Raw genomic sequence first — 27,426 nt, 5'->3', positions numbered from 1 at the left:
GACAGGAACAAAACCATGTATTCAACACACTTTCTTCCCAAACACTCTCCCATCCGGATGGCCCCCCTTATCCAGAATCACCAGTCTACTAATTGCCCCTGATTGCCGCAACTAGAGATCTGACCTCTCCGAAGTTCTGTCTCTGAAACCCCATTTCAGACAAACGAGGCTGTACTATAGTCAACACTTGCCCTCCCGCTCTGCTTTCTGGGCTACTTCAAAGCTTGTGTTAATTATTTTTCCAAAGCAGGGGAGGTTAGGGGAGATTGTTCATTGGAATAATGATACTGAGCCTTTTACCTCTTCAAAAACAAAAGCGTGACGTCCCGCCTCACTGAAGTCAATGGGAGCCTCGCCATTGAATTCAGTGGGGCCAGGAGTTCATTTGAAATGGACTTCAATGGAACTATGCTGAGAGCTACCAGTTGAGAATCTGGCCTTATTGACCGTCACGCAGTCCCAGAGAGGTGGAGGGGTAAGCAGTCACCAGAGCTCAGAGGGAGGTTAAATAGGAGAACAAGAACTCCTAATTCCTGGATTTCTCTCTTTGTGCTCAGACCGCTGCAGGGGACATCTTTCTTATCTGTGCTGGAGGACAGAAAGGAAGGTTGAAAAAAGTGATCTCTGCCTTTGCGGGGGAAGGGAGAGAGAAAGAAGAACAGATATTGTCAAAGAAGCCATTTGATCTCAGAGTGAGGCCTCTGCTCAGAACAGAAGTCACTCATGTGCTCATGTCCATCTCTATTCAGAACAGCATTTAAACATGTGCGTAGAGTTAGGCACTTGCAGAAGTGTCATGTAGGTATGTTCTCCAGAACTGGTGCCAGAATTATATTCCTCTCTGGTCCCTGATGCTATTCATTGAAGTGGACTCTTGTTTAAACTTTATTCACTGCAGCATTTTCACTTGCTCATGTTTCCTCAAGCTAGAGCCAGATTCGGAGCTGATGTCTAACCTCATGCGACCGCATTAAATGGGATTGCATGGTTAATCGGGGCTAAATTTGTTCCGCTATGTTCTTAGGAGCACGGGCTTTGGCTCCAATACAAATGCAAGAGCTTAACCTCCAGAGGCTAGCACTGTTTCTTCTTCTTAAAAAAAAAACAACCCACCCCAAACATCAGCTGATCCAGTTATCACAGAGCAAGGGGTCCCACCTGTAGCTGGAGTAAGTAGAAATCTTAAAGTGGCTAGGCCAATCCCTAATTATTTGCAGAGAATGTTCATAGGTAGGAATAAAGGCATTGGATTAGCAGCATGAAACAGAATTCTCTATGAGCCTCCAACAGAAGGCTTGACTCTGATCTCTTTTACATGGTGTAATTCAATGACTTCAGTGGAGTTACTCCTGGCGTACAGCAGTGGCTGAAAGATCAGAGACGCCCTTTTTCTAACTGGCCCTGGCGACCAATTATGAATGGCCAGTTGTCTCAATGTATTACTTCTATGCCATCCACTGTTGAGAACTCCCTTCTGCTCAAGAAAGATCGGACAGCCAGGCATCATGCAGAAATTAGTATAATAATGACACTGAAAGTAACCCGGTGAAATAAATACATAATTACTTATCAGCCTGGCTCAGTGAAAATAAATGTTTAATTACTATCTGTTCCTGAGAACAGTATTTGCCTAATAAATCCACCCTTCCAAAAGCAAGAGACCAATTTGGCACTGCGGTACTTCAGTTTTTCACTGATGTAATGCCACAGAAATCATTGGGAAACTGGAATACTGCCATGCTGAATTAAGCCCATTATGGCTCCTTTCAGATACTCTGAATTGGCTTTGTATTAAAGCTGTAGAATGGGCTTCTAGCCAAAGCATGAATCTGAGTCCAGCTAAAAAATATTATTGTATGAAAAACTAACCTCTAAAACTCTCAGCCAGATGAACATCCATCCATCCATCCATCCATCCATCCATCCATCCATCCATCCATCCAGAGAAGGGATTTAGTTAGTTAGTGAAGGTATTTAGCAGTATTTTCTAAACAAGGCCACCTGATCGGGACACCCTTTTGATATCATTGGCTTTTAATAGATAGTTGTAAAGATAATTCATTTGGGGGTGAGGGTTCAATTGCAACCCATTACCAATGTCTGTGACTCAGACTTTTGTCTCGAGGTTGTTGTTTCTAATCAAATTGAGACAGAAATTCTTATGAGTTGCTTTGAGCCCAGAAGCTGTTCCTGTGAAATGGAGTTGGGTGGATCTTAGTCAAATTTTAATGGACAGGTGTCTCCATCCAAACTGGCCTTTTTGGCATTTCCAATGGAGACACCAAGGATCAAATGGGCCATAAAGACCAGACTTGCCTCTCAGAACTTTTAGGCAAACGTCCATTAAGGGAAAAGATAAGAAGGCAACCCTAAGCTATTTCTCTCTTGTCAATGAAGCCCACGTCAAAGCCAGGCTTGTGTGTCTTTCACCAGGATTTTATGAATTGGTGCAGATGAGCTACGTTTTAGTCTCTCTTGTTCTGTCACATGGGTTTATAGCAACTCAGCCATGATTTCCTTTTCTGCTGCAGCCTTAACTAACAGCTCCGCCCACTAGCCAAAGCTCTAGTTTTGATGTTGAGGGAGGTCAGAAAATGGGTTTCACGGCATGGTGATAGGCCAGTGAACTTTTATAAAGATGGCAGGATTTGCTGTTTTGGAAACAGGGTGTTCTTTCAGGCCAACCATATTTGCTGTCCAATAGGGCCAACCTTTTAATTTCACAACAGTATAAAAGCTGCCACACAATCCAGATCACTGAATAGGGATAGATGTGTTCTTTCCTTTTATTCATGCAGTTTACGAATCATCATGTTTTCCAGGCAAACCAAAAGGCCATGGCCATTCCTACAGGACATTATTTAGAGGGTCTTTTGCAGACTCAGCTCCTTGGCAATTTACTACATTTCTCATTTCAAGACACCCTAGAAGAATAGGCTACAAACCGCACTCGGTGTGGAGAGATGTAGTAAAAGCTTTACAAGCTCAGTAGCTTGATGCAGATTTTGTGTGGGTCCTTCACTCACTCTCTACAATATGGCAACCCCTCAGAAATAACAGCAAAATTAAAAAGTCAAATGGCAATACGGTTCCAGCACAGGTCTCATCTAGGAATATCTAGTCTCCAAGACACACCACTGGGCGCAATACAATCTCTCACCCAGAAGGTGTAGTTAGATAGAGCTGGCATGGTGAAGACCTAAGCCAACATCCTACGAAATGTTTTACCCACCTGCCAGGCAATTACAAGTTGCAGATGGCAGCATGTTACCCCCACTTACAGAGGATTAGAAATCCAAGAGATGGACACTGAAGCTTTCTGGCTCCCCGCAGAGTGGTTTAAATTGGAAGAGACTGCTCTGATTGTCATTTGCTTCCATCAGAGCTCAGATAGGCCAAGACTCAGAAGAGGAGATGGGGAAGAGATGGATTTGGCTCTGTGTTTGCTTAGAGAATCGGCAGTTCAGTGAAGATTATAATTAATAATTTTAATTTTGCTTAACCCCTTTTGGCTTTATTCCCTTGCCTGAGGAGGACACCCCCCTCAGTTGTCAGAGTTATGTACTTCTGACGCCTTATTCTCATTTACCCTAACTGAGCACTGCCATCAAAGATGACACAAAGTACAGGACAATGGAGAATCAGGCTCCAAATAATTTATATCCTCTCCTTCCTAATGCTTCCTGGCATCTACTTTCAGTTCATCCGGCACCATCAGCCCACCCTGAAAGAGATGCCAGGTGAATGGAAACATGGTCTTCACATAATGCACTAGAGATAGCAACTTGATGAAGGGAGAAACCTTGATTTATCCAGATGGACAAAAAGAGGCAGCCCAGAGCTAAGTGCACTGAACTGTGCAAGAACCTCCAGACTCCATGACTGCAACACACATGAAACACCTAGGCCATGAGCTAAACTGTAGCACTGGGCATTCACCTCACACGCTTTCGTTCCAAAGCATGGGCTTCTGCTCAATGAGCTACAGGCCCAACCAGATGTGAAACTCATGAAGACTCCAGCCAGTAGAGGGCAGAGCTGGGCACAGGGCAACTTCACGTATTACTCCAACATACCCTCTAGGGGCTGACTCATACAGTGCTTCTTTTTTCACACATTGCTTTCTCAGGAGAAACTTCCATTGTTCGGAACAGGAGTTTTGGCTGAGGAAGGGCCAGAACGACCCATTTACTCTCGTTGAGTAGTATTGGTTGAAGCCACGGACTCATTCTTGGTGTCACTGAGTAAAGGTATCAGAAGTTACAGCAGGTTAAAAGAACCCACAAAGACATTTTTTCCCCTTAATTTTTGAAATTTCCACATTTTAAATTATTTCCGTCATCTCTCGGCAAAAAAACAAGAGAATGCATTTTTACAAACATTTCATCACTTTTTTTCCCCCGATACTTTTTTAAATCGAAAACTGTTGCCAAAAATTTTGAAATTCTGATTTCCATCAACGCTATCAAAAACTGCCCCAAGAATGGACTGTGTAAGGACTACAAGATCTGGCTCTAAAAAAGTAAGAACTCCAGGAAGATGAGATGAGACAAAGTGGAGGAATAGGGAAAAAAGACACCATCTCTCAGGAACAAAGATGAAACAAGTTTATAGGGGGTCTACAAACACACGCATGCAGAGCAGAGATGATAGGAGACTACCCACATAGAACACACCTTCTGCCATTCAAGAATCACAAGGAAGGGGAAGAGCAACATCTCTGTGTATTTCAGAGAGGAGGTAGATTAAACCGTGAAGAGCTCAGATTGCATGGCTGTTGATGGGAGGGAAGGGAGTAGGGAGCCAAGTGGAAACAAGAGCAAAGCTTTGAAGAGAACCCTGAAGGGGCTCAATGCTGCAGATCATTTTTCAACACGGTTAAGCCGACAAATAAGACATCACAGAACAGACATCAGGGAGGAGTGCAAGCTGGCTCAGATAAAAAGGAGGACAACTGTCCCCCCCTTGGAACCGTCCTAGAATTGAACTCTAGAAAAAGCTTATTTTTCTTTTCGTGGTTCTGAAGCCCTTAGGTATTTCCCCCCTTGCATCCACTATTTGACCCGAGCTAGAAATGGTGACGGCACAAGGAAGAATATTGTTGCAGAGCCTTTTCACCAGATTATCAACCCAGTTTGTATGGACTCAAATTCAGACCCTCACTGCAGATTAATTTGGCCAATAATCCAACCACGATATCTCCAAAGTGGATCACAATGCTTAATTTTGGAGGCTCCCTCCCCTCTTCCCCTTTGCAAGATGCTATAGGCTCCATCCAAAGCACACCTCCCACTGACTTCATTCATCATTGTATCAGGCCCTAAAGACTACACCCTCAGTTCTCTGCAACTCTTGCTTTCAGCACAGGTAGGATTTGAATAGGATTCAACAACAATACAGTATGATTTGCTTTAAAACCAGAGAAATTCCATTTTTTATGTTCTTAATTCTTACATGCAATTCTGTTCATGCATATGAACACTCAAAGGAAAAAAATTACCTATCATTACATACAATTTGTGTTGGAAATGATTAAGAATAGATTTCCCTCCCCATCTCCATGTAATTTTTGGTCATGTTTAGCAACTGACAGCAGGTTCTGGTCATTAAATCCAAAGTGACAATTTTACGTTTATTTATTATACACGTTGTCTTTACAAATAAATTAATTTCATAGCTCTCGTTAATTACTTGAACTTTGCGAAATGATTTCCAAACACGTTATTAATCTCGAGCTATCTTCAGCAAACACGAGTAAATCATGAATCACCAGTAAGGAAACGTTGCTAAGTAATTTCTTTCTTTGAGTGATACAGTCACAAGGGTCAAGCGTCCACTTGGTAGGTTTTAAGCACAACACATGTCCATTGGGGATTGGAGGGGGGCAGATTGAAAGGGTCCATGCAAGGGTTGGCAAGCCAGAGCCAGCATACTTAATGCATCTCTCTCTTGAATTGGGATTACACGTTGGCAGCTCGATTCAATGGGATGCTAAATAACTCAAGTGTACACATGTTGACAGCTGACTGGCAATAACTTCCGCTTCCTCCAGAGGATATGCCAGCATATATGGCTAAGATGCAAGCAGTGAGCGCTTCAGACTGACCCAGATTTATGCAATGCTGGCTTGCTCTCAGTGCCAGACTTTCACTCAGTCCATCCGTTTTTCCTCGCAAGATTACTTAATTTCTGCATAGTATTATAAAAAAAACAAACCCCACAACCAAACCGATTCACCCTTTGGAGACCTGACATTTCAATAGCTGCCATTTGGTGGTAAATTGCTAAGAATATTTGGACTTATTCTAACCACACAAAACAAAAACAAACATCAAAAATAAATATTGTCACCTTCCAACATTTATACCTGAAATGGGGAGTACAGTTCCTTCAGAGCCCTACGGGGGCCACCCTCTTAATCACCACAGTCCACATCCCAGGTTCCGATCTGAAGCCCAGCAAAGGCAATGGGAGTCTTTCCATGGGCTTGGTTGGGCTTTGGATCATGTCTTAACCTGAGAGGTGGTACAAAGGCAGGTGCAGGACACTTGAGGTCGAGTCAAGGTACCAGCTGCTCTTCTCAGGGCCCCCAACAGACTCCATCAAGACAGGAGCTTTGGGAATGAAGGTCTTAAGCCCTGAGAGGAGCAGCGGATTCATTAGTCCATCTCCGGTGGCATGGATACATCTCTGAGCCACCAATCAGCGGGCTTCACCAGCTCAGCTCTGAAAGAGCGGGACAGAGAGTTGATTATCCGATAGGTGCACCCTTGGGTCCCCATAGGATCATTGCACCCAGCCATGACACCTCTTTCTGACTATGTTTAGACTGCAGCCAGATGATTCCTATATGGGGCCAACAGGATTCACGTACTGGAAGCACTTCCAAAATGTACTATTATGGGCTGGATCAAGGCTTGAGAAACCACAGCTCACCTGGGGGCACTGGGAGCCCAAGAAGGAATTTAGCCTGCCTCAGCCATATTTCCCCCTGAGAGACTCTGAGGATGCACACACTGGAATGGCAGCTGTCACTATCACCTCATGGCTCTAAATCATGGCATCTACAGAGACACAAGGCAATAAGCTCAGCTGGTGTGAAATGGCTTGAAGGAAGCTATGCCAATTTTCAGCAGCCAAAGGTCTAGCCCCTGGATTTAACCACTTGACTTCTGCTTGGCAGGTAAGTCAGATAAAAGTACCATGTGTGGTGGAACATGACCACCACCTACTTCCATGGTGACAGCAGGACATCAACAGAATCCACCAGCAAGGGAAACGGTAGATTGTGAAAATATTTCCCTGATCCCTTTTTCTGCCATTCATGCAGACTCTATTTTACAGATTTCCCTTTTTGGCCAATCACTGTGATGTCCGGACCCTCGGTCTCAATAGGTAGTTTCAATGACCTCAGTGGAGCTACAACTGTACAACCATTTCCACCAGCTGAGGATCTGGCCCACCGTATGTGTGTGTGTTCTAGATGGTCAAACCACAAAAACTCTGGCAAGTTCGGCAATGCATCCAGAAGTCTGGAATTCCAAAGTATCCAAATGCCTTAGCTCTGCAAAACCGGCCTGCGCATCTCATGAGAACAGGCGGTCTTGTCCAACTCCAGCTCCTTCCTGCTCCTGGCTGAGATGGGAATACTGCTACAACAGTCCCTCTCAGGATAGGTTGGCCTGTCCAGACCCAACAGGAAGTAGGAAATGCAGAGGTGAGAACAAAAAATAATTTAAAGATTTTTTTAAAAAAGTCAATTTTCCTGAAATTCCAAAAAGAAAAGAAAGAAAGAAAAGGTTTGAGTTGGCTTTACGCACGTACGCACACACACCAAGGCAGCCACAAACTTTCCTTTCCATCTCTACCCACTTAGAAGCCAACAGAATGGGCTTTTTTCTAAGATTGGACAAGCTAATACGTTACATTCTGATACTTGCATTTTAATCCTAGGATTGTACTGGCTTCTCTCTTGTTACTTGGGCTCTGGGTAGGAGAACGGGAAGCCCGTTATGCACTCGCATCCAGTAGCTGTGAGTCATTTACCACAAAAGCATGCTGCATCATCAAGGAATCAGAAATAAGACCGCTCCGGGAGGGAACTTGCACACAGTGACCCCAAGGGGGTTGGGTTTTATAACGAAGGGGCAAAACCATCAAACACCAGAGCTGTCCATGCTGTGTTCTTGAACTGTCAGACATGGCCAGTGGGACAAGGCCAGTCTGGTGTGGGTGATTGGAGGGTGGCTAGATTTCTTTAAAATGAATGAGAAAACCAAACCCAACCAAGCAGTGATGGCAACACCCCGGGGCAGCTTGAACCACTGAAAGAAAATGGCATGTCACATTCCTCACCAGACCGTCTCATTTCACTTGGTTGAATTCCCTGGATCTTTGTGCTGTGGACACTCTCCGAGAGGCGAAACTACAGAGTACCATTTGTACATCCCCTTGTAAACTCTGAATATCCCCGTTGTTCAACAGGTCACAAGGACCGCGGGTCTGGAGAAGACTGCCTTCATTCACACCTTGGAGACTAGACCACTACGTAAATGTGTGTGATCAACAGCTGGCCACATCTGTGGTCCACTTTTCCCATATAACTTGACCTCTTGTTCCACAGAACAGAGAAACTGTATGAAAACCCTTGGCATCTGATTTGTGGCCTGGCATTCTTTTGCCCTCTAAATGCTCTCTGGGAGATGTCTTCTTCTTCTTCTTCTTCTTCTTCTTCTTCTTCTTTCTTTACATCACTGTCTCTCTTTCTTCTTCAACAACTACCGTGGGTCTGTCTCCATCATAAAGTCCAGAGCCATTCAGGTACTCCTCTTCTTTGTTGTACTGCTCTGGCCCAGAAGAAGGCATGGAGTTTTCGGAAATTGAGCCATTTTTGACATAACCTGGCAAATTTCGGTGTCCGTTGAGGGCACCCGGAACAAGTCTCGTATTGAGATGTAGGGCAAGTGCCCCTCTGGTGGTTACATTAGTTATGCTGGTATGGGAGACCATGGGTCCATAACTATATGTCGTGCTCCCACTTCGTGCTTTCCTTTTAAAGTCAAGGGCTAAAGTCCACCTGCTCCATGACTTCTTTATTTCGGCTTGAACCTGAAGAGGTGGAGAGAAAAGAGAGGGAAGATCATGAGTGAGGAATAAAGGGATGACGCTGGTGACTGGGCTGCAGAAGGAGGTAGTGTAGATAGAGATGATGGCTGGGGGATTACTAGTAGTAATGGGATGCAAATGGGGACAAAGGGATAGTTATGCTGGATATCATGAACCACCCCTTAGTGGCAGGATAAATGAGACTGTGGAATGGTCTGCTGAGGGAAATGGTGGAAGTCCCGCTGGTTGCACCATTTACCACTCGACTGGGCCAAGTGGCAGCCTGGGATGGACTGGAGGGCCTGTTAGGTCTTTCCCATCTCTTAGGTGGCACAGCTCCCCTGACTTCAACGGACTTTGGATTGACTTTGGTGGACATACACTCATTTACACCACCTAAGGATCTGGCCCCATTATGTGTCCCTAACTGATTGGTGCTCTCTCTCCTTCACTTTATCTCTTACTGCTGTGGAAGACGCGTGACCTTCCCCTCCAGATTTCCCTTCCCAGCTGTCTATCTGGAGTCCTCTCTGAGCCGTAAGCAACCAAACCACTGCCTGCTAGCTAAAATGCCGAAAGGCTCGGTCCCAAAAGAAGCTACCTTTCCTTACTGCAAACTCTTTTCAAATAGTATAGTAAACTTCTGATATATTAGGATCATTCAAATCATTTGTTCTCCATATCCAAGCCTATCCTCCCCCCCAAAACCTAGCCAATCAACCAACCAGCCAACAACACCCAGCCCTTAATTTAGAGCCAGCATCGGTAACACACAGTGCAGTAATCAGTGGTCCCATCTGACCTTGGAATCTCTTAATCTTGAGTGAATGTTTTTACCATGCCACATGGCAGTTGCTATCAGGCCATGATGAATGTTTCTCCATTAGTCTTTCTTAGCTAGGCCACTAGTTTTGTTCTTTGCCTCGGGTCCCATTGCAGCATTAGTATTTAAATCAAGCACTTGGTCTAGACTAATATGGAGATTTAGGATGGCAGAAAGTCATTATCCAGATTGGAACATGGCCAGGATGCCTGGGTTAACACCTCTACTCTCCAGAAACAAACGCCCTTGGATTTTGAATGGCTACAAGTTCGCAAGGCCTGGGGTTTGTACCCTCTCCAAAGAATGGCAATATCAACAGCAAAACTGGAGAGATGATCTACAAGAAGAACGAGCGATCTGCAAAATATGCCTTATCATGAGAGATTGCGGGAGCTCAGTCTATAGGTAGTTTATCAAAGAGAATGTGAAGAAGCAAGCTGATCATGGTCTGTTAAGTACTGACACAGGGAGAAGGTACTGGGTAGCAGAAGGTTCTTTAATCTAGCAAAACAAGATCTAATGCCTGGAAGGTGAAGTCAGCAACGTTCCAACTGGAAACAATATGGCCATTTTTGACACAGACAGTAATTAACCGTTGGAATAGCTCACCGAGGGATGGAGTGGATTCTTGTCATTTGCAGTTTTTCCATTGAAACTGGATGTCTTTCTAAATGATTACGCTCTATTTCCAACACAAGCTACTGGGCTTGATGTAAGAATCACCGGGTAAGGTTCACTGGCCTGTGTTATGCTGCAGATGATGACAGTGGTCCATTCTGGCCTTAATCCCTTTGCATTTTACCAAAGGGTAAAATGGCAGCCTGGTGATTCAACTCCACCTGAGCACTCCCTGCTGCTCCAAGAAGAACTACAAACAACAATCCCCCAGAGTGGGCATTGCTGACGATGCAGGACAAGAGTGTGAGTGACCAGAAGGATTAGAGGCTGGTGAAGTAACTCAACATTAACAAGTAGTGGGCTACATTTCAAGGTCAAGATCATAGTGGCACTTATATAGGCCTGTGTAGAGGGCAGCACAGCTTCTCCCAGAAGCCATGGGAAGACTGGGCCCAGGCAGCACAATCTCACCTGGTCCATGAAGGACAAGAAGCAATGGGCTTAAACTGCAGCAAGGGCGGTTTCGGTTGGACGTTAGGAAAAACTACCTGACTGTCAGGGTGGTTAAGCACTAGAACAAATTGCCTAGGGAGGTTGTGGGATGTTCGTCACTGCAGGGTTTTTAAGAGCAGGTTAGACAAACACCTGTCAGGGATGGTCTAGTTATTATGTAGCCCTGTCTTGAATGCAGTAAACTGGACTAGAAGACCTCTCACAAGGTCCCTTTCAGTCCTACACTTCTATGATTCTGAGGGTACGTCTACACTACCTAGTGATCGATCCCCAATTGCTCTGCCATCGACTCCTGTACTCCACCATGGCGAGAGGTGGAAGTGGAGTCGACGGGGGAGCGGCAGCAGTCGACCCCGTGCTGTGAGGACGCGAGGTAAATCAACCTAAGATACGTCTTAGGTATTCTCGTAGCTGAAGTTGCGTATCTTAAGTCGATTCTCCCAACTAGTGTAGACCAGGCCTTAGAGTGCCTACTTTGCTCCAGTCATTCGGATGGACCCGACAGCTCACCCTAATGTACCGCCCCCCCTGTGCTGAAAGAGTGGGGCCCTGGCCTCCCTGCCTCCAAAAATCTGCAAGCGGGGAGGAAGCGAGCAGATCTGGAGTTCCCCATAGCACAGGGATTGCTGCTGTGGGAGGCTCTTCCATCTGGGCTGCCAATAATCTTCCCCTAAATGGCTCAGATGGTATAGGCCTGATTCTCCACCATCTTGTCCCTGGTGCTCTCATTTACCCTGGTGCAGAGGGGGTGCAAAACGTTACCGGATCAGAACAGTCATGATTTACACCCAGTTTGAATGAATTCTCGTTTGGCAGCATTTTAGATCCGCTTTGCCCAGGGGGAAATGACTATGAAAGGCACAAAGCAGTGGAGACATTTCTATACCAAGGGTCTAAGTCTCTGCTTGCCTAACTCCATTGACCTCAGTAGAGTTAACCCCAGGAGGACTAGCTGAGTGTAGATATTTGGACTCTATTTCTAATGAAATAGGATCATTGAGAACCAAAGACACTCACCTCTCCATTGCAAAAACAGTATATGATGGCAACCAAGAATCCCTGGAAAGAAGATGAAACAACATATTAACATTTATCCTGCTGCATCTCAATGTCTATTCACTGACACCATGGCCCAGATCCACATAGTTTCACTGATGGCAATGGAGCAACACCAGCTTACCCCAGCTAAAAACCAGTGCAAACCAGGAAAACTCCTATTGTCTAGCAGCCTACAAGAAACAGGTGACCATTAATGACTGTCCTCCAGGCTATCAGCTAACCCGCATTTAACGCATCCTATGTGCACTGGCTGGCTGGCACATCTGTTCTGGGCTGTGGCAGAAAATGAACATTTGTTTCCTGTTGCAGATGTCCTGTAAAGGCTGTGGAAGAGCAGCTGCTTACCACTGTCCCAGGTCATTTTCCTGCCCTGGGAAAATTTTTCAAGCTTTCAGAAATGTTCCTGTTTCGCATCAGGATGAACCCAAAACCTTTAGAAATTTTTTGCAGAAAAACCTAGAGCTCTAAGAAGATCCCCTAGCTCAAGTGATTAGGGCCCTTTGCGGGGAGGTAGAAGTCCGTTCAAATCCTTACTCTGAACCAGGCAGAGCAGGGACTTGCACCTCAGTCTGCTAGGTCCCAAGCGAGTGCGTCCTAATTTCAGTCTGCTAGGTCCTAATCGCTGCGTCTATGGACTACTCTGGGGTGGAGCTTTCTCACACATGCTTGTTGGAGCTGTTCCACTTTGTATAAATAAATATTTGGGGGGGAGGTGGGGAGAGACTGACTGCATAGCCCAGTGTTCGGACAGTCAGTTGGGATGTGGGAAATCCAGGATCAGATGAGATGAGAACCCAGTTTTGGGACCCAGTCATGCATTCCCTTTGCACTCAAATGGGAGTTCTGGGTGTGCAAAGAACGAAAGGCCAGGTCCTCCCATTTCAGGTCCCGACTGAATCTGCACTTCCCCGCCCTTTGATCCAGAGTTTGTCTGAGCCCAGCTCTACCTTCCCAGCTTTATGTCAGCCATGCTAGTCAGTCACTTAAGATTTTAAACCATGGATCAGTAGGTTGTCCTTAAGGGAGGGCTGTGCAGTGGGCATGTAACACAATTTTCATCATATGGCTGCACTCATTTTGGCTAAAAGATCCCAATCCTGCACTCAGATCTGCATTATGCCCCTGCTTATCCTCGACTTCAGTGGGCTGCTGCAGTTCATGTTAGCGGATCTGTTTGTAGGACTACGATAAGCTACTTTGAGGCCAACGGGTTTAAATCCATGCAGCTCTCTTGACCTATCCCAGCTGAGGATCCAACCTGGATCTCAAGGGCTTTTGGTGGACAAATGATAAAATTATTTGCCTGACACGTTGTCCCAAAGTACCCTAACACGGTTTGCAAATACATACTACACCCAACACCAAAGTAGAGCCATTAAGTCTTGGGAGTGTAACTTGGCACCTACTAAAAATCCTTTCCCCCAAAACAGAACACATCTGATGTCCATCTTCCGTCCCACCGAACACCACTACTTTGCTCTTAAAATGCCCAGAAAGTTTAACAGGGTACATTACCTGGAAAGAGTTGAACAGCATTTCATAGTGCATTTGAACTTGCCAAAGAATCCCTGACACCTCTGTATATGGCAAAGCCATGAAAACTATATAGTGAACTCCAAACAGAGGCATAAGGACAAGGGTAGATTTCAGCAGCTTCCTGTAGGAACAGGAGAAGGAGAGAAACACATGGAGAAAGTCAAGAGTCTGAATTATCCTCTGGGCCTCCTTAGGGTCTGGATTGAGGTGAAGTGGTGAAATGGTGCTGGGGGGAGGGGGAAGCTTGCACAGCTGCTGCCCATGATGTGCCTGATTGTGAATATCCAGTCTCCAGGCCAGTCAAGCCGGTACCTTCCACCAGCAGTAAAAATCCCTGGAAAGGAAGGATGGTGCTGCTCCATATCTAGGGCCAGACTGCCTATGCTCAGATGGGACAAGAAGGGAGACTTCCAAGACTGTGCCATGCTTGCATCCCCTGGGGCACTAGCATCCTTGGTGGGGGATGGAATGGAGGAGATCAGCAGAGCTGGATGGATGCTGACTTCCCTGGTAGGGGCACAGGAGAGAGAATGCTATGCCATCCTATGGAATGGGGCAGCTTGTCTGCTATCACCATGTGTTTCCCTGGGGTGGAATGTGCGCTGGAGGTCCCCTAGCCTAGATGGAGGTGCAACTCCACTTCAGCAGGAGCCTGTGCACCTTAGTTACAACCCAGACCCTAACATTTGGCTGGGTTCATCCCTCGAATCCCACTGACTGGAAATGATGCCAATCCAGGGATTGAAACAACTGCCAATGGTTACGGCAATTGCCAAATGGAGGCAATTAGCGAGGGGGCAGCGTTGCCAGGAGGCCTGGTGCTTTCGCTGTCCAATGACTGACAATCTCTGTGAGGATTAAAAAATCAAAAGAGCTGAGCCTGTCCAAGCTATAATAAATAGCAAGCCTCTCCAAGTGAGAAATAAACAAACAGATAAGTCTCGGCTGTGACATGGCAGCAGAATAAACCTTTGCATTTTGATGCCAAATTCCAGCCCCACTTTCCAATGAAACAGAATCATAGGACTGGTGGGACCTCGAGAGCTCATCAAGTCCAGTCCCCTGCACTCACGTTAGGACTAAGTATTATCTCACTTTTGGATACTCTTCTGGGAGCAAGCCGGTAGGGGCGACCTTGGAACCCTGCTTTTCAGTGATATCACCCTGAATTATTTTGCTCTCTCTCCTCTGGATATTGTGTGCTGAATCATTTGAACTTGAGCCTACAAACACCCTGGGAGTTCTCTAGCTGTGGAGGTCTCTCAGCTATTTACTTTCACAGTCAAACTTTGACTACATTGCAAATATGCTTCATTGTCAAGGGGAAAGGAACAGAAAAAACCCAACCCCAAACAAACAAGAAAACCCAAGACGAAACTCCAAACTTCCTGTGAATAGTTGGGAATCTTTCTTCACTTGAGCAATCGCCAGTCAAGGTTTCGAAAACAAGGGAGGGAAAAAGTATAAAAAGGAAGGATGGGATTTTATGGTACAGCCTTTTGCTTTATGCCATTGGTTCAAAGTCAACCCAGGGCAGTAGTGATTGAAAATCATTATTATTAATTATTTGGGTCACGGTAAAGGACAGAGGCACTATGGTGGTGAAATCGGGACCCTATTGTGCTCGGCTCTGTGCAAACATAACATAAGAGACAGTCCCTGAACTCTAAATAGACAAGGCAGACAAAGAATGGAACTTCCCCAGCATCACACAGGAGAGCCAGGACTAGAACTGAGGTTTCCTGAGTAGTAGCCCAGAGCCTTAGCCACTGGGCCAGCCACTTTTCCTACCCAACGGTTGTTGGTGGTCTCCTCAATAGATGGTGCAGGTGTCCATACCACAGATACCACTGTCATCGTTAGCCCTTGATGGCCATGCCAGCAGAGAGGCCATGAGCCAAACTGACCTTGGAGGCTGAACTCCCCTCAGCCTATCAGCTGGTCCCTCCAGGCTAGGATCTACCCTCTTTAAGGGAGCACTGAGAGGAGGCTTGCAATGCCCCTGGTACGCCACGCGCTGCCGCTCCATGGGCACTCTGGCTGGCTCGTGGAAAGCAGAAGGAGAAGGGCAGTGACTGAGGCTGCATGTGCGCTGTCCCTGCTCTGCAGGTGATTATGAGACTTTGATCTCCCAGGCTATCAAGCCCATCCCTGCTTCTCGCTGTCTCATGCCGGAAGGGAAAGGAGACTCACCTGTACTGTTGTCTCGTATCACACCTCCCTGCGTTTGTCTCCCGTAGCTTGGTTGCTAGGACTCGGATAATATTGATAAAAAGAATAAAATTTACCTGGAAAAGAGAAAGATTTTTTTTTAATCACAAAACCAAAACCTGCAGCGCTACCGGATCGAGATGGCGCCTTTCCCCAGGGCCCTGTCCGCCCAGATGTTTCCAGAGAGCATCCTCAGCTCCTACTGGAGGAGGTGAAGGTACACAGCTCCTTCGCGAGCAGCTCAGCAATTTAGCAAGCTCAAGCCAACTGTGTCTGAGCTGAGTGCTCTCTGCTTGATCTTGTGCCATGGAGATAAGGAAGGGCCACCCCTTTTTTCTGGTCCCTAGCAGACCTCATCACGTCCAGCCTTGTTATTGTCTCATGGTGGTAACAGGTACGTGTGACAATATCTAGGCAGTTAAGGTGAAATTCACTCCTGAGCAAGGAGCCCACGCAACGGCCACGGCTCTATTTAAAAACCATGTGACTAGAGGGAATTTTTCAATGGAAAATGCTGATTTGTCCAAACCAAAACTTTTCCTGGAAATGTATCGGTTTCAATGAAGCTTTCCCAGCTGCAGGATGGAACTTTTGATCAAAACTAGGGGCAGAACCAAAACCATACCCCAGAATAGCCAATAGCTAGCCCCTCACCTGGGAGATGGAAGACCGAGGTTCAAGCTCCAACTCCACATTGGGACGAGCATGGAGGCAAAACCTGGTCTTCCCCATCCCACTCCAATGTCCTGTAGAGGCTATAGAGTCGATTACTTTCTTTGTCCCAATGAACATGTAGTTAGTTACATACAATAGAACAGCTCCAATAGGAGAGATTGAAAGAAAGCCTGACACCAGAGCCCACTGGGGTAGGACATTTGCCTGGGGTATGGAAGACCCACATTTAGGAAGTTCTCTTCTTCACCCCAATGAGAAACAACAACAGATTTCAAAACCTGGGAATTGTTCACAAAGTGGAATTTTTGTTTTCCGGCCAGCCCTACTTCAGTGAGATTTGATGGGGCACTGGGGTGAATTTTGTCTTTCCACCATGCTCATCACTAGGGCCCTACCAAATTCACAGTCCCTTTTGGTCAATTTCACGGTCATGGAATTTTAAAAATCGTAAATTTCATGATTTCAGCTATTTAAATCTAAAATTTCAGGGTGTTGTAATTGTAGGGGTCCTGACCCAAAAAGGAGTTGTGTGTGAGTGTGTGTGTGTGTGTGTGGGGGGGGGGGTTGTGGCACTGCTATCCTTACTTCTGCGCTGCTGCTGGCAGGGTGCTGCCTTCAGAGCTGGGTGCCCAGCCAACATCTGCCGCTCTCCAGCCACCCAGCTCTGAAGGCAGCACAGAACTAAGAGTGGCAATACTGTGAGCACCCTAAAATAACCTTGTGACCCCCCTTGCAACTCCCTTTTGGGGCAGGACCTCCAATTTGAGAAATGCTGGTCTCCCCTGTGAAATCTGTATAGTACAGGGTAAAAACTCACAAAAGACCAGATTTCGTGGTGGGAGACCAGATTTCATGGTCCATGACGTGTTTTTCATGACTGGGAATTTCGTAGGGCCCTGCTCATCACTGAGCATGTGAGTGCCTCAAAATGGCTGAGAGAACAGAGCCTTCCAAACAGGTGACTGAAATTCATCCTGAAGTCTGAATGACTCTTTCCCTCCCCATACACCAGTCAGATGCCTCTATATCAGGACTGAGGCCTGCTGGCAGGACACGGTGGAATGGAAGCAGCTTGCACAGCCTCTGCCCTTGCTGGACCTACTCTGTGCACAGGGGTTTTAGTCTCTGTGGCTGTCAAGCCAGCATCTTTCAACAGCCTTTAAAGCAAGTTCAAAGATAGATCACGAGATATGTGGTGCGAAGGAAAAGCAATAGGGAAAGGGATAAAGTATCTCCATGGGCTAGGGCTCTGTGTGAAACTGGTCTACATTTTTCTGCAGAGTTTATTACTTGGGCATAGGGGCCCCAGCAGAGATCAGGGCCCCCTTGTGCTAGGGGCTGTGCAAAGGCACAGAATAAGAGGCAGTCTCTGCCCTGAAGAATGTGCAATCTAAATAGATAGGACAGACTACAGAGGGAGGAACGGGAGTCTCATTACTGCCATTTTACAGATGGATACACAAGGCACAGAGAGGTAACTGGCAAATCTTGGCCCCATATAAATCAATGAGAGTTTTGCCATTGACTTCAACGGAGCCAGGATTTCACTCTTAAGTGACGGACCCAAGGTCACACAGAAAGTCTGGGCAGAGGCAGGAATTTCACTCAGAAATCTTGACTCCTAACTCAGCGGCTATGCCACAAGGCCATCCTTTCTCTCCAGCTAACAATGGCCAAACCATTAGACCATCTATGACTTGTGTTTGTTTCTTTGCAGTCCTTCACCAAACCTTGTATTTCCTGATTGCTACTGTATTGCCATAGAACCCGTGATCCCAATATGAAGGAAACAAGCAAGGTAATTCCTCTTGTTTTTCCTAAAACACCAGCAAAGCTTTGAAGGAAATGCAAACAACTGAATGACTTCTGAGTTACCAGTGCAGTGGAGCCCCTTAGAACCAGAACTGTCTGAGAGCTCATCCAGAAAATGCAAAACTTTGTCCAGAAACAGATGAAAAGCCAGTGTGGGGACTGAAAAAGCAGACAAGTGTGCAATAGGAACTCACACAGACTAAATGGAAACAACCCACAGAATATGTTTGCACGATAAATAGTTGCATTTGTAAATAGCCCTGTAGAACCTCATGAAGAAGCATTCTCTTTACAAGGAGAAACATCTATTCAGCCCTTTGTCGTCTACTAATTGGGCTTTAAATTAAATGCAATGGGGTTGCTGGCAATCAACCATTTGAACAATCTGAAGTGTGTCTTCCATCCTAGTTTTATTTCAAATGATCATTGTGTGGTCTTGGCACTTTGCTCCTTCCAATGCACAGAAGGAACCACCAGAGCCAGTTGGAGAATTTCCGTCGATACAAAATTTTAACAAGGGAAGAAAATAAAAAATAATTTTCTCGATCAGCTCTGCTAATTACATTTACTTCAGAAGGTTCCATATGCAGAAGGCCTGAGTCTCCTCTCACCCACACTCCTCTGTCACGTGATCTGTAATTCAGAAGAATCAAGGCCATTCGGACTGATTCAAAGCTCTCTGAAGTCAGTGGAAAGACTCTTTAATGCAATATGCACAGAGAACTGTATGCATGCACAGAGGAGAACTAAAATGTGTGGGTAGAGAAAATCTCTCTCTTTATCATCTATCTGTCAGAAGACAGGGTGGAGGGGAAAAGTTGGGAAAGAAAGAGGAGATCATTTATACAATACAAATTGAGACAGATTTCCCAGGATAACTAAGGCCCTAATCTTGCAAACACGAAAGAACCAACATTACTTCCTTCAGGTGAGTAATCCCATCTGTATAATGCTGACCATACCTCATAAGAGGTCTGGGTCATTCCTAGACCTTGATGTTTTCCATTCTATAACTCCGTCTGCTGCCCTCTGTGTGGGAGGCTGAGCTGCTCTCCTACTGATGCTTGGTTAATGACACTTGGAACCGATCAGCAGTGATTGTTCCGAGACTTGCTATTCCTCTCCTTTAACAAGCTGGGTCAGGGAGTAAATCCAGCATAAGCACTAATGGCAGTCAAAATGCAAAGGTTCAGTTTGCACGAGGACCCTACATTGGAAGGTTTAACTGGATCTTCTTTGGTGCAGACGCTTGGCAAGATCATCTTCTTCCTCTCCTGGGCTTTCCGGTACCATGTGGGCTGGAAACACCTTGATTCTTAGAGGACAGGAGCTCAGCACTGTCTGAAAATCAGGCCCCTTTATGACTTGTCAAGTAAACCCCCACAGAGTTGAGCCCTTACCCCAAAATCACTAGTCACTTTTGCAAATCCTGACCTATGTGTTTATTTTATTAAAAAGTTTGGGATCACAGGCTGAGTTTCTTTCTTCCAGCCGCCTAGTTTGGGCTCCCATCCCCCTCGCCACCCCAAATCAAAATCCAGTACTCACCACAATAGCTACCAGGAGGGGCACCTGAAAAATCCATTGTAAATTGCTGGCACTCAAGTCCCAACACCTAGGAAGAGATTGGCACCACATCAGTAAATCCTCATCTGCCCAGGCAAATAGCCTCATTTTCCTGTTTGCAACTCAGTGCTGAAAACAGGAACCCTGCAATGTCTTATGCGTGTGTGGAACCAACCCAAGCCCAACCCAAGCCATCCCTTCCCCCTCCCATCAGCAATGATTGGCATCAAAACCAGCCTCCTTTTATCCCTACCGTCTGCTTTTAAAAGCCAATTTTAAATGTATTTAAAATCTTAGGCCCAGATCCTCAAAGGTGTTTAATGCTTAAGATGCATTGAGATCTGTGGCAGTTGGGCACTACTCTCGGCAGATTTCAGGGACTTGCTCTTTTTGCATCGTCAAGGCTGGTGTCCGATCCTCTTTGAACTGGAATTCTCCACCCCAGTCTGTAATGGCCAGGGTTCAGCAAGCTACATTGGGATTCATTTCCTTAGGCCTGGGCCTACACACAGAAGCTGCACAGATCTAACTAAAGGTGGGATTTTAAACAAGTACAAAGCCCTGTGTGGACAGACTTAAACTGGTTTAAAACTGGTTCCATCTTGTGCTTGCAAATTTACCCACACTAGTTGTTAATTACACAGGTCTAAATTAAAGTTAAGAGTGTCCACAGAGGGCTTTAACTCAATTGGCTTTAAAAATCAGACCTACAGTTAATACTTTGTGTGTAGACGAGGCCCACGTACATGCTGCGGTGGTAGAAGTTTCTGCCCTTGCTGCCCTGCAGGATGAAGCCCTCTGTTGAGAACAGCTGCATGTATCCCCTCCTTCTGCTCTGCCAACGAGCCTCAACCCTACCCTGCAGGAGGTTCATTCTCCTTGCCTAGCCAATCCTTGGCCTCTCTACTTCGGCTGCCAATAGCGGGAGGGAGCACTGATTGAGGTGGTGGGTTTTCTGATGTGGTCACCGCCCCTCTGCTGGGAACTGGACGGAGGCCTCCAAAGATATTTGATATAGGCCACTGAGTGAGACTGTCCAATGGTAATCATGGCTTCACACGCTGCTGTGGACTGGGTGTGCTCCAGCAATCAAGAAATGAAAGGGTCTGTAGCCCTCTGTTGGCACCACACCACAGCCAACAGAGTGGTTTTCACGTCCGGGGCCAGCGTCTGCTCCGTGCGGATGTTTGAGGAGAGCAAATAAAAGGGGTGGCGAAAGCCCCGACAAGAACGGAAGGTTTTTACACGGCGTGTGTTCGCAAATGCCCCACGTCAAGGTGACGAGGGATATGTTGTCCTCTAATGAGCTGAGTGGTGATCTAAGTCACAGGCACTAGGGAGCGGGGTTAGGTTACGCTGTGCTTGTCGGATAGGAACGTACTGGTAGCAGGGTTTCAGATATGGATGTATATCGTGCATGTAAACTATGCTGCACAGCTACTGTATCTGGGGCTACAGCCATCCCCCACCCGCTGCCCGGAGAGCCTCTGACTGAAAAGGTGGCAAATTTCAGAAGTCAGCGCTAAGTATGTTCAGCTTGTGCTGAAATCGGCAGTGGCTTTGGGGGTGAGGGGGCTGAGTGTAGAGTAGCTGCCTTGTTCAACTGGCTAGTGTGTTAGACCAACACCTGTCCGGGATAATCTAGGTATGCCTAATCCTCAGCATGGGGGGATGGGTAAAATGACCTCTCAAGGTCGTTTTCAGCCCTGCATTTCTATTACTCTGTGTGCAGTACTGATCTCAAAAGGTTTCAATGTCTGTAGAGCAGTGGTAGGCAACCTGTGGCCCGCACGCGGCCCGTCAGGGTAATCTGCTGGCGGGCCGCCAGACAGGTTGTTTACATTTGCACGGCCGCCCGCAGCTCCCAGTGGCCGCGGTTCACCGTTCCGGCCAATGGGAGCTGCAGTCTACAGGTTGCCCACCACTGCTGTGGAGGAAGGAGAAAAAGTACTAAATACGATGAAGAATGGTAAAGCAACTGGTGAAGACGAAATAAGTGCTGATATGTTCAATGCAGCTGGAGATACCAGAATCAAGTGGCTTCACAGGTTGCTACGTGTTTGCTGAGATCAACCTAGGATATCCGATGAGTGGAGAACAAGATTGACTGTGCCTCTTTGGAGGGGTAAGGGTGATAAAAATGATCCAAACACCTATCAGGGGCATCACCCTGTTAAGACAGCCTCTTAAAGTCCTTGAGAGAGTTTTGGGAGGCCAGGTGGAGGTGCAAGGTTGAGGAAAACATAGGAGAGGCGCAACATGGCTTTGGGAAGGGAAGGAGTACTATAGACATAGTATTTGCATTGAGACGTAAGTTTGACAGCATGGTAAATGGAGGGCATAACTGCTATGTAGCATTTATTGAGCTTGAGAAAGCATCCAGTAAACAAGAGGAAGTACTTTTTCACACGCTGCACAACTAATCTGTGGAACTCATTGCCATGGGAAGTTGTGAGGGCCAAAAGTATATAACTGGGTTCAAAAAAGAAGTGGATAAGTTCATGGAGGATAGGTCCATCAATGGCTATTAATTAAGATGGTCAGGGAAATAACCCCATCCTTGGAGTGATCCTAAACCTCTGATTACCAGAAGCTTGGAGGTGAAGATAGGGTGGATCACTCTATAATTGCTCTGTTCTGTACACTCCCCCTGAAGCTCTGATATGGGCCACTGTTGGAGACAGGATATTGGGCAAGGTGGACCATGGTGTGACCCGATGTGGCAGCTCTTATGACTCGGTTCTTCAGGGGTTGGTGTTCGGAGTATTGAGATGTGTGGGAGGGGAACTTGAGAAGTGGAGATGATAGAGGAACTGTATTGAGGGTCAAGAGCTAAGGGGGTAACAAACATGGAATTTCAGAGATTTTTGAGGTGACAGGGGGATTGAGACAAGGTAGTGTGCAGAATCCGCTTCTCTTCATCTTAATTATGGAGTTAATTAGTCAGAGAATGAAACCTGTGGAGACACAGAGAAAACTAATGTGTGCTGATGACCTCGCCCTTTTGGCTGACAGCAAAGAGGAAGTGGTAAAAATGGTATCAGAGTGAGTTGAAGCCCCACTCACCCAAATCTGTGGTTGAAGACCATGGTTTGAAGGTAAACACATAGAGAACAGAAGTTATGCAAGTAGGGAAAATGGGAGTAGAGCTGTCGATTAAAGTTTCTGGAGAGAAGCTGAATTAGAAGAAAGAAGCTGTGTGCTTGGGAAATACACATACTGCTGCTGGGGAACTGAACAGAAGAACTCAGTGTGCATGGGCGGCACTGAAAAAGACGGCAGGAGTATTGTGGGACCGGCAATTAAGTAACAAACTGAAAGGAGAAGCGGGTGCTGCCTATGTTTGTCCCTGCCTGCTCTATGATTTGGAAACTCTGGGTCTTATGAAGCTGGAAGAAAGGATGATACAGGTAGTAGAAAGTAATATGCTGAAGAAAACAGCAAGCAAGCGGAGGGAAGCGAGTACTCATGGAAGAAATTAGGGAGAAAGTACTTGGGACTCTCAGTGATAGATAGGCTGGAGAGCACACATTTGATGAGGGTTGGACAACTGATAAGAATGGGAGGCAAACAACTAGCATAGAAAGCATGGTAGGAATGAGACAGTCAGAAAGGACATGGAAGATCAAGGATACGATGGAAAGACTGTCAAGAGAAGTTTGAAGATGAAAAGATTGTAACTCCAAGACCTACGAACCCACACCATGGACCGGAATGAGTGGTGAAGAACCATGGGTGCCTCCGACCCCATGTAAATGGGAAAAGGAGTTGAGAAGTGAGTGAAGTGCAGTACTGACCTCTGCTGGATGGGATTGGAACTACTCAGATGTGTGTCATAAGCCATGTAATGTACAAGCAAATGGATGATTCTCTTTTAGCTCAAGTGTTAGAGGTCTATGCTTGTGGAGTGCAATACCGACAGACCCCGGTCGTCATTGGAGGATCGAACTTGGGACCTCTGGAGCTAAATGCATGAGCGTCAAGCCACATTGCAATTAGCTAAGGTTGTAGCAAACATATTAATTTCTAAGTGGTCTTTATGCCACTAGAAGGGACAGATCACCACATCCAGGAGGTGTGTGGGTTACACAAGAATCACAGTTCTATCCCTAAGCTTGATGCAGACTTTCAAGCGGTCCCAATGTGCCAGCTGTGAAGTTGTAGGTGACCACAAATTGGTTAAATTATTTAAAACTAAAGACAAGCCAGGAGAGTTACAACAGAACTACAGAATTTCATCCCCTGCTTGGTGCATTTCCTGCCTTCATTTTAAGATTGCTTCAGATCTGCAGCCTTATCTAGTCCCCACCCTCCCCCGGGGTCCATAATTCATCCACAAACCTCTCGGTTCCAAAAATGCGGCAAAGACATAACACAAGAACAGGAGAAAAACAACACAGAATCCAACCAAGACTTACTCTGTGTCCGCTAGATTGGCCCTCACACTGGCCCACACTGTGACGATTACAGCAGGGAGTCCTGAAAACAAGAAAGTACTCATCAGTACATACAATGTATAGCAAACTCAGTCTATTGTAAGTCAACTGCAGAGAGCTAGAGCTGGCGTGAGGGACTTTATTTAGAGGATTCCCCCATGGTTCAGGTATAGTTTGGAGCCTAAGGGCTCAATGCTGGTTTCACCTCCAACCTCAGGGAACCACAGATCTGGAAACAGACATAGACCCATATTCCAAGTCTTGGTCCTATCCAGAACACCAAATACAAATACCTCGTAATTCTGGGGAAGTTTGGATCCAGAGACACAAATGACTCAGGACGATTATTATTTATATTACAGTAGCAATGATCTTACTAGAGGCCTTAACTGAGATTGTGATTCCATTGTGTTGGGCGCTGTACATACCTATAAGAAGAGACAGCCCCTGCCCCAGAGAACTCACCGTCTAACTTGGCAAGAAGGAAAAATGGCAGGAGACGAGTGACTTGCCAAGGGTCACGCAGCAGGACAGTGACGGGACCAGAACTCCTAATTTTCAACCCACTGTACCACACTACCTCTCGGGATAGAAAACATCCTAACCTTTACATATCCATCGCACACCTACCCAAGATGGCTGCTGGCAATACTCTCAGACAGTGACAACCTCTCTACCTTCCACTGCTTCTGAGGCTCTGGAGACCTTCTCAAAAGTTTGGAAGTAGGGCAGATCAGTTTGGATATTCATTTTTGTTTACAGCCCTGTGGCACTCAGAGTCAGATAGGATTGCAGCCTGGAGTTGGGGAGAGTACGTTTGCTGCCATTTTGGGTTACAGGTCATCTGGAGGCACTAGGCTCTGTGTGGCTATATAGTGCACATAGCCCTCTCACTGCTTCCAGTTGAAACTGGATTCAGCAGAAATCCTATGGGAGAGAGCATCTTTGTGATAGTTCCAGGCTGATCTCCAAACCCAGGAGATAAATAGAGCTAGCTGAAAACTTTCCAGTAGAACTGTTTCAAGTTGGAACATGCTGATTCGACAAAAAATGAAACGCATTGCAGGAACATATTGAAGTGATCAAAACTTCTTTCCGCATTAGAGTTTTGACTTTTATGTTCATATAATACATAATCAAAATGATAAAGTCAAAACAAAATATTTTTGGAATATATAATTTTGCAAAAGTGTTGAGGTTTTGACTTTTTGTCCCGATTCAGGACAAAAATCTCAGCATTTCCTATGGGACATAAATTCCCAACTTTGACCAGTTCTGGAGATAAGTATTAACTACGGAAATTAGGGGGCTGGGAGATTTTGCTGGGCAAGTCATTCAGATCACCAGGGTTCCTTCCTCTAATTTGATGCATCTTGACATTTTACCCATCGTGATTTGATCACTGGTTTGATCAAAGAAAGAGCTTTTTCTCAACTGGGATGGAGAAGAAGCTTCTTCCATCTGCCTCATGAATTAACGAAAGCTAAAACAACCCTGGGAAAATATGTTTAAAGCGTAACGGCCAAATTCATCTCTGGTGTAACCACACTTATTTCAGTGGGTTTACACCTGGCATTACCCCTGTAAGAGCTAAGACAATATTGAATAGAATATATTCTTTTTTTGAGTCCAATTCTAATTTCTTTATGCACCCAAATCCCCCATGGACTTCCCTGAAAATGCAGGATTGGGCCTACAAGAGCTTCCACAAATGGTAGTAAAAGAGCCCCTTTCAGAAAACAAAGAGGATGGTTATTAATAATATAAACTCTGTGTAGATTCTATGCTCTGTGGGGCCCAATTCAGGAAAGTCCTTCTGTCTGTGTTTAACTGTAAGCCCATTGCAGCTCCATTGAAGTCCATGGGACGTTAAACATGTGCTTAATTTGGTGCTAAGTGCTAGGTGCTAAGGACTTTCCTGAATGGGGCGTGGGGCAGAGACTAAGGGCTTGGCTACACTTGCGAGTTACAGCGTATTAAGGGAGCCCCGGGCGCACTAGCTCACTCCCCGTCCACACTGGCAAGGCACGCAGAGCGCTCTGACTCCGCGGCTGGTCCGCTCCTGGTACTCCACCTCGGCGAGTGGAATAATGTTTTGTGCGCCCCCGCTGGAGCGCTGTGGCTGCCAGTGTGGACGCCCTGGTCTGTTAGTGTGCTCTGATCGGCCTACGACCTTGTCTACATTTGCCTGTGCTTGCGGCAGCATGCAGGGTCCATGTAGCTACACGCCACAGGGAAAGGCAGGCTGTGTCCACACACACTGGGGCATGTCGCTACAGACACTGGGGAAAGGCTCTGGAAACGGGGAGGCGGCGGGGAAAGGCTCCGGCAGTGGGGAGGCAGCAGGACACTCCACGGCTAGTCCTAGCAATGCAGACAGGGGAGGCAGCGTTTGGGTGTGCAGAGAGCTGGTTGACATTTTTCAAACACAATATTTTTAAACAAAAAAGATGATCTTTTCTCAATATCAGCAATTTTCATCTATCTAATCTATCTATCTACCCCCATACACCCCTTCTATCTACCTGTCTACCTACCCCCATAAACTCCCTCTCTCTCTCTCTCTCTCTACCCCATACAATCTATCTATCTATCTATCCCCATACACCCCCTCTATCTATCTACCCCCATACACCCCCCCCCCACCCCATACAATCTATATCTATCTATCTATCCCCATACACCCCCTCTATCTATCTATCTACCGACCCCCATACACTCCCTCTCTCTCTCTCTCTACCCCCATACACTCTATCTATCTATCTATCTATCTATCTATCTATCCCCATACACCCCCTCTATCTATCTATCTACCGACCCCCATACACTCCCTCTCTCTCTCTCTCTACCCCCATACACTCTATCTATCTATCTATCTATCTATCTATCCCCATACACCCCTTCTATCTACCTATCTACCTACCCCCATACACTCCCTCTCTCTCTCTCTCTCTACCCCATACAATCTATCTATCTATCTATCCCCATACACCCCCTCTATCTATCTACCCCCATACACTCCCCCCCCCACCCCATACAATCTATATCTATCTATCCCCATACACCCCCTCT

The 27,426-nt window shown here is 46.1% G+C and overlaps 1 protein-coding gene across 2 annotated transcripts in view; it reads right to left on the bottom strand.

The window, feature by feature from the left end:
• Positions 1-4,833: 4,833 nt before the first annotated feature.
• Positions 4,834-27,426, bottom strand: part of PTH1R (parathyroid hormone 1 receptor) — a 178,191-nt gene continuing 155,598 nt past the window's right edge. For both annotated transcript variants that reach the window (XM_077808476.1, XM_077808477.1), the window contains exons 9-14: positions 24,337-24,397; positions 19,901-19,967; positions 15,848-15,942; positions 13,634-13,775; positions 12,077-12,118; positions 4,834-9,108 (exon numbers count right to left, since the gene is read on the bottom strand). In XM_077808476.1, the coding sequence (XP_077664602.1) occupies positions 8,746-9,108; positions 12,077-12,118; positions 13,634-13,775; positions 15,848-15,942; positions 19,901-19,967; positions 24,337-24,397 (770 nt within the window). In that variant the 3' untranslated portion in view covers positions 4,834-8,745. The remainder of the gene's footprint in view (positions 9,109-12,076; positions 12,119-13,633; positions 13,776-15,847; positions 15,943-19,900; positions 19,968-24,336; positions 24,398-27,426) is intronic.

This window comes from Eretmochelys imbricata, chromosome 2 (assembly GCF_965152235.1).
Source record: "Eretmochelys imbricata isolate rEreImb1 chromosome 2, rEreImb1.hap1, whole genome shotgun sequence".
Taxonomy (NCBI): Eukaryota; Metazoa; Chordata; order Testudines; family Cheloniidae; genus Eretmochelys; species Eretmochelys imbricata.
This window is presented reverse-complemented; position numbering and strand designations above follow the sequence as displayed.